This window comes from Heterodontus francisci, chromosome 4, assembly GCF_036365525.1.
Source record: "Heterodontus francisci isolate sHetFra1 chromosome 4, sHetFra1.hap1, whole genome shotgun sequence".
NCBI classification, from domain to species: domain Eukaryota; kingdom Metazoa; phylum Chordata; class Chondrichthyes; order Heterodontiformes; family Heterodontidae; genus Heterodontus; species Heterodontus francisci.
This window is the reverse complement of record NC_090374.1, coordinates 101,606,682-101,615,006: the sequence shown is the minus strand read 5'-3', so window position 1 is coordinate 101,615,006 and position 8,325 is coordinate 101,606,682. Positions and strand designations below refer to the sequence as shown.

General features: G+C 39.5%; 1 protein-coding gene across 7 annotated transcripts in view; it reads right to left on the bottom strand.

Annotated features, from left to right (window-relative positions):
- Positions 1–219: 219 nt before the first annotated feature.
- Positions 220–8,325, bottom strand: part of LOC137369166 (casein kinase I) — a 258,600-nt gene continuing 250,494 nt past the window's right edge. For all 7 annotated transcript variants that reach the window (XM_068029924.1, XM_068029925.1, XM_068029923.1 and 4 more), the window contains one exon: positions 220–2,407. In XM_068029924.1, the coding sequence (XP_067886025.1) occupies positions 2,353–2,407 (55 nt within the window). In that variant the 3' untranslated portion in view covers positions 220–2,352. The remainder of the gene's footprint in view (positions 2,408–8,325) is intronic.

Below are 8,325 nucleotides of genomic sequence, written 5' to 3'. Positions count from 1 at the left end.
TGTCACACTGCAAGTATCAAACATCATTTTGCCAGTGCAAAACTGCATCAGATTTTTTTTTAACATTGAAAGGAATGCATCAAACTATATTCAAATAAATTCTGATCAATTCTGAACATCTTTATGGTATCATAAAAGAAATAAAATTTTTGAGCTTCTGAGATGCATGGTCCAACACACAATAGTTCAAAGTTCGGATGAACAACACTGCCAGTCAAATTTAAAAAAAAAACTACTTTTATTTTTTTCCGTTACATATTGGGAAACAGGGATGTATTACATCACTTGTACAGTCAGGCAGAGTTCACTTTATTAGTATTGACAGAAAAGCGGTGACTGCGTAAAATTGTTGGCCTAAACTGAACACAGCTGCATTTTCCAACCATGACCAGCTTGCATTGCCAGAAAGAAACTTCTTCCCAGGTGTCAAATGCAGCACTTGAAATCTTGCCAATAAGCTTGTGTAAATGTACTGGTCTTCGTTGCAGTGAACGAAAGTTGGTTGATTCATTTGTAAAGATTACAGTCCATAATTACATTAATATACAACACACTTTCCTTGCTATTTGTGACAACTTCATGTTGTACACACTGTACAGGCAAAAAAAACTACCAATGAAAGTAAATTGAAAGTGATGCTCAAATTTACGGAGGTACAGAAATAATACTGTACTTATTTACACACATTATGTAATTAAAAGAAAAAGGATTTGGTCAAATACTGCAGACATAGAAGTGGTTCCCTGCCCATTATGATTTGTAGTTTCATGTTAAAATATTCTGCCTTGTCTTCCAGTCTTTCTAACTCAAATGCTAAGAAGTTTGCATGCAACATATTATTTGAAATTAATACATTGCATCAGACATAATCCAGAACGCGACGTTGCTGATCCAAAAAAAGTCAAGAATATCCAGCGCAAGATTGAAACTAAAAACAGTGTATAAAACAGTTGACAAACACTGCACAACATTGTATTTAAACGTCTGTGGAAACAAACTGTTGAACAGAGGATGGAAAACGGAATAGGATGTTTTATAGAACAGCTGGTCTGTTCAAAATGCAGGCACTTCAAGGGTTTGTTGGGAAAGTACCTGACCCATCTCCAGCATGAAGTCTTTGAACAGCTGTGATTACAATAAGAAAGGAATGTTTCACATACAACTGCACAGTTGGGTACCACAGCTATTAAATGCAAAAGGCAATATTATCTAACCCACTTCTTTCACATTCTTATTTTACTTTATGGATTAGATACAGTACATCCAAGTTGCCTGGCAGTACAGGATGCACTGAAGTTAGCCAGGACTTGCTTAAAATCCATTTAGACCCTATTAGTTTCTTCACGATGCACTTCTCTCACTCTCCACCATTACATGTCTTACCTCATAGCACACTTCAAGGCATGATCAGAACACCCCTTACCTCCTTCATTCCAATAACTCTCAGGACATTCAGCATCAATCTGTCCAAACAATACATCAGGAAGTACAGTTTACATTTTACAAACATGTCATAATATCATACAATAAGCACATGCTGTCCTTTCCACTACACTGCTTCTCCATTAGGAGGTAAATAAAGCAAGTATTGTTTGCACACATGAATGTCTACAGCTGTCTCATGTTGCATATACTGTAATAGTGCAACAGCCATGAATTACCACTTGGTGAATCAATCCATTCCTTCCAAGGACCCTCTGGATAGTGACTTCCAAAAGACGGATAAAGATAGCATAAAATTTAATACTGAAAATTCTGTGTAGATGCCTTCAGCTAAGAAAAATGAAGGATGAATGTACAACTCAGAACCTGTTTTGCGTTTTTTTTCCCGTTTCATTTGTTAGGACAGTGAATCATGTCTTGGGTCCTCCAGTTGGCAGACCAAATACCTGGCTATGCAGTTACTACAGATATATTCAAAGCAGCTCCTGTGTAGACAAAATTCATTCTTGACTTACAATTGTTCTGAAGTTATCACCACTGTGCACCATACAATATTCCTGCCTTCCACATGCTGGGACCAAATCAACCCTTTCCTTTTTTAAAATTACAGCTTGATTTGGTTGAAGTCAAGTGAACAGTTTTTGTTTCATACATTACCCTGACAAGAGGTCCCTCTTTCAACCTCAAAATATGAGCACACAAATGTCTGATGAAGCATAGTTTCAAGATGACGACTGACGAAATAAAATACCCACATAAGACAACCACCCAAATCACTGGGCAAAAACATAAGGAAAATGTTCTTTGATAAAGTCTGTTGTCACTGCAGAGAGATGATTGGTTTCTTGTTTATAATGAGACAGCAGATGAACAAGTAAGTAACTCTCCATGATCAGACGGTTTCCAGAGTCATTTGTGACGCTGAATAGTTTTCCTTTTTCTCCGTTTGAAGAAACAGCAGCACCTATGATTGGTTGAGAGGAAAACAAAATCTTATTAGGAAACTGAACAGATAAAAATCTAACTGATTAAACCATAATTATAATTTAGTCAAAACTCTTGAAAATATACTGGCCTGTATACAATTGCTTTAAATTAGATTCATACATGTAAGACTTGACTTATATTTTGATCATATATATGTATACCACATGGTTAGGACAGAAAGCAACCAGGAAATAAATAGAATAGGGAACAACTGCCCAAACATAGAGCCCTGAGCCAATCAGAGAAAGAGAGCAGAGCCAAATCCACTGACAAAGAGACCAAGATCTGTAAACAAGGCAGGCTATAGAGAGAGAGAAAGGGGTGGTGTGAGAGGGAGGGAAACAGCAAAGAGAACAACAGTGAGAGGATGAAGGTAGAAGGGAGTGAGAGAGGATGAGGGGGCAGGAGTGAAACAGTGAGGAGAGAAGTGAAAGAACGAAGAGAGCCAGGAATGAGAGCAAACAGATAATAGAGTGAGAAAACACGAGGTAGGAGTGAGCACCTGCAGAACAGGAAGAGCATGACAACAGGGAAGAGGTACTTCTTAGAGGGTTTATGTACAGTGGGGAAGCAGTACTAAGTGGGCTAAGCTAGGGTTCAGTCATGACACCTCTACTGTTTCTAACTAACAACAATTTGGATTCAGAAACTCACTACAAATTGGTCAAATTTGCAGATTACACCAAGAAAAATAATGTACTAGACTGGGAGAAAATCAAGTATACAGAGTAGAATGCTGCTTTCCATTTAAAATATATAACTTGGAAAGAGCAGAGGGGAGTTTGGCAGAAAATTGAATGCTATCTTTTTGCTGCTGAGAACATTAATTAGAATTGAACTATGCCTACATAGGAACAGGAGTAGGCTATTCAGCTCGTGGTGATAGAGACAAGAAGAGGAAGCAACTCAGAAATAACTAAGTGAGCAGAATAACAACACATGAAGTATAATGCCAGAAGTGTGAGGGGAGGGAAGGAGAAAACAGAGAGGCCAGAAAGGAGGGAGAAGAGAGAGAACGGGGTGGTGGGGTGGGGAGAGAAGGGTTAGAACAGAGGGAGAGAATGGCAAGGAAGGGTGAAAACATTCGATGAGGAGTAAAAGCAGGGGAAGCTAAGGGCAAGAGTGGAGAGAAGGAGGAAGGGCGGGAGAGAAAAGGTGGGGGCGGGGGGGGGGGGGGGGGGGGAGAGAATAGGAGGCAAGAAAGGAAGTAAGAGGGGTAGGGGGCGTGGCGGGGGGTTTGCAGAAAGAAAGGGAGAAAGAAAAAGGAGACCAAAAGAAAATGACAGCAAAAGAGAAATGACAGAAACACCCAAAATATTCATCCAGGATATCTGAATTTTGGAAATTATCCAAAGGCAAGACCATACTTGGGTACCTATGACACACTTACTATTCCTAAAATATATTCCACACGTCCACAAGAAATAGAAGCAGGATAGACCATATAGCTTGTCGAATTAGATGCAGTGCACTCAGGTAGTTCTCTAAGCATTATTATAGACCTTTTAAAAATTATTCTTTCATGGGATGTGGGTGTCGCTGGCAAGGCCAGCATTTGTTGCCCATCCCACATTGCTGAGAGTCTGGAGTCACAAGTAGCTAAGGATAGCAGATTTCCTTCCCTAAGATGACATTAGTGAACCAATGGGTTTTTAATGACATTGATGATAGTTTCATGCCACCATTACTGAGACTAGCTTTCAATTCCAGATTTTTATTACTTAATTGAATTTAAATTCCACCAGCTGCTGTGGTGGGATTTGAACCCATGCCCCACAGTAACAGCCTGGGCCTCTGGATTGCTAGTTCAGTGACATTATCACTACGTTACCATCTCCCCAGATGGGGAGAGAATATGGGACATCATGCAATAGGTTGAGATAAGTACTTTCTTGCGCATAAAATGGCATGCGGAAACAGAGAAAAATAATGTACTAGACTGGAAGAAAATAAAGTATAAAGAGTAGAAGGCTGCTTTCCATTTAAAATATATAACTTTAAAAAAGTGAAGGGGAATTTGGCAGAAACTGAATACTGAAATAATAATTTGTTCTTTTTTATGTTTCACCATTTTCCTCCCCTTTTCCATCTTCTGAAAGTTCTAAACCTTGCTTGGGTAGCTCCTTGTGATCCCATTGAGTAATGCATCCAAAAGACTGAGTTTAATGAGAAAGTCTTCACAGCATTCACACAATGCATCATGGCCGGGGCGAGTCCTATTCTCGCAAAACGTCGACAGGTGCACTCAAGCACCTGGATAGCTACTGCAGTGGGTACAGCAGCCAAGTTTCATGTGCCTAACATTTCCTGCAAACTTACATTATATCTCTATTATGGAAAAACTCCTTCTGTACCCTGAAATCTTATGGCATAAACAATTTACCTGGATTAATTTGCCAATTTCCTTCATAATCTTGATTAAACTTCTGGTACCTTACTATGTTGCCATTTGTTATATGCTAATCTAGTGAGTCCCTGCAGACTATTTAACTACACAGCATTACAGACATATCTGATCTTGACTTTACCTCAACTGAAATTCACTGATATTTTCATCAGGTATTGCTTATTAGCAATCACAAATGGGAATACCAGCCTACGTTTCCTTCCTTAACAAGAGCACAGGTGCCAATTAATAGCCAATCTGCTAAGAACAGTTTACTCAACAGACTGGGAGCCTTCTGCATGACTCAGAAATGCACTGATGAAGCTCTGGTGGGGAACCATATTCAACATTTTCTATTCTCCAATATTGACATGTCTTATCCTAGGAAGGTAAAAAAAAAAAAGTGACAACTGTGGCATTCATGAGAAAACAAAAGTGCATGTGCTTCTTCAAAGGATTAAAAGTCAACTCTCAACTGAGGTGGTTTATCCATTAAAAAAAAGTGGAAAATTAAAATTTAGTCAACATCTTTGATCATTCTTGTACCAATTGACCTCGGCACTCTTGGGATATTTTGAAAGGTGAGCTTAAACATTAGAAGGATGAGCTTAATGGGTTATGTGACCCTTTTCTCATTCTATAGTTACGTTCATGACAAAGCATCAGTCCTGTGGATAGTTGCAGAAATATTAAAAGGTTTTACTTCTTTCTTTAAATGTTGATAGTGTTTTTGAAATACTAAAAGGAAGTCCACAGAGATGAGTGTGCAGAAAATAAAATTTTCATTGTGAATATGACATCGATTTCATAAAAAAAATTGTTTTCTTTATATCTTGATCCCTTTTTCTCACTATTTCTGAAGGCACTGACATAGGTTGGTGAGGTTCCACAAGTCTTTGCAGCCAAATGGTCATTTTTTTTTGTGTGCAAGTCAGAGTGGAAAGGGGCAGCAGGCTATTCAACCATGCGTCAAGCCTGATCATGTTCTCATTCAGTATTCACATATGTGCACATTCAAATAAAGATCAGTTAATAACACAATGTAATATAGTTAAGCTCTGATATTTACTCAGAGGAAGGAGGGGAGCATGTCGCCTCTGAGTCAGAAGGTTATGGGTTAAAATCCTATTCCAAGAACTTGAGCACAAAAATCGAGACTGACACTCCAGTGCAGTACTAAGAGAGTGCTGCAGTCAGAGTTGCTGTCTTTCAGATAAGACGTTATACTGAGATCCTGTTTGTTCTCAGGTGAACATAAAAGATCCCAAGGCATTATGTTGAAGAGGAGCAGGGAAGTTATCCCTGGTGTCCTGGCCAATATTTATCCGTCACTCAACATTACAAAAAGATTGCCTGGCCGTTATCACATTGCTGTGTGCAAACTGGCTGCTGCATTTCCTGCATTACAATGTTGCTACAAAAAGTACTTCATTGGCTGTAAAGCACATTGGGACATCCTGAGCTAGTGAAACGCACTATATAAATGCAAGTCTTTCTTTCATCTTAGATGATATTTGCTTGAATATTTATTAACAGTGGTGAGCAGGGCTAGGAATCAGCCTGGAACCTTACTTCTCCTTACTATCCTAACTCTGCTGGAAAGCTAGAATGAGCATGTGTGGGCCTTTAATAATATCACAATTTAATTGTGCAAGGTTTCTTTTTCTTTAGGTTTGTTGAAAAGAGTTTTTGTTGCTTTATGTTAAGCATCTTCCAGTTTAACAGGACCTAGTGTTAGATTGTATTAGCGGTGCCCTTCAAAGGGGGACTTGCACTGACTTCTGACAGTGACACTGGGGGAACTCAGTGCCATCCCTATTGACTCACTTAAAATTGAGCCTATCCTCTAGTATTTAAAGTCAGCTTGCAACATATCAAATGCATCTAGGTTGATTTTCCGCTGTACAAAGTTCTGGATCTGAGCTGCATTCAGTCAGAAGATATGTGTACCACAAGGTGTAACATCTTCCTGCAGTGGAGGGGTGAGAACTGTGATACTATTGTGTAATATCCAATAGCCTAAGGAGCACTGATCTAGGAGGAGGTCACTTGTATGCTCTCTCAGCAGGAGACGGAGGAAGAAATAGAGCAATAACTTCCACAGGGCAATAAAAAGAGATCCTAATGGTAATTGAACCAAAAAAAGGTTTATTACCCAGCAATTTTCCGAGAGGGATAAGATGAAACCACTCTGGAATTGTTTTTATTACAGCTTAAGTGATGAGAGTTATGATTTATGTTTCGCTTCAACACGAACGACGTGAACTGCTGAACCTTGACACTATTTCATTAATTAGGGATTGATATACATACAGACCTTAATGGCTTAGGATCACTCATTAATGCACAAAAAGCCCAATTTCAGGCTTCCATGACATCTGTTATTTTGTATAGTGTTTGCAAATTCCTTATTTTCCATACCTTTGTGAACAATTACATCACCAATAAATTAAAACAGGTGCAGCTTTTTTGGGCACAAGTTTGTTATGTGCATCACAAAATACACAATGTAGTAAGCATGAGATTACAGAAAATAGTCTACATGTTCAGTTGTATAATTGGACAGATAATAAGAAAATGAAGAATGGTAAACAACCTTATTAAAGTTCTACAGGTATTTCTAAGTTACGGAAGTGATAACGCAGTCCTGGTGGGGAGACAGCAGTACAAGACATAGCTTCTGGCTGATTCTATAACACCCCACAGTGGGTGTCTTTGAGCTAGCCCTTGAGAGTGATTAGTAAATGCTAAAGGGCTTGATGAGAGGGTCAACTTCTTTTCTCACTGAGATACATCTGAAGAGAGCTTAGAGTGGTTCCCCGAGGACCAGAGGTCACATTTCAATTTCTGTAGGAGTGAAATGAGCTGAAAACTGAGGGGAACTATGCTACTTCGAGAGCAGTGGCAAGCCTGGTTGGTTCTGGATATGTTGTCTGATCTGGTATGGTACTGAGCTGTTTGCCCTGAAGTATTGCTGTTGGCACTCAACACCCTGGCCATGTCCTGTAGGCCCTGAGCAGCTCTCCAAAGAACTTCTGTCTATTTGGTCCAAAGAGGATTTCCATCCCTGCCCTAAACTCCTAAAACAGTATATCATATAAATTTACAAAGTAGAGAGCTTTGCGCCCTACAGGAAATCCCTCTGCCACTTAGACAGTAAAAAATGGGATTTTTCCAGTCACTGGTTCATTAAGTTGCTGTTACCTTTAAATCCTACAGCAGCATGCTATTGACAAAAGCATAAGCTTGTTTTGAGTCAAGTGACCCTACTCCTGAAATTACACCGGGCCGCTCAGAACATGGAGGCACCATTCTTGCTCCAACACACATCCAACAGGGATTGCATCCTGTTGGATTATTGAGGTTGTACAGCTTTTATTCTATGAAAGCAATGTAGAGGGGCATCTGTTGTTCTTGGCATTTCTCCTGTAGCTGGCGAAGGGAGAACAGCACGTCAATGGTGGATCTCTCTGCTCGAAAGCCGCACTATGCCTCAGGGTAGACACGCT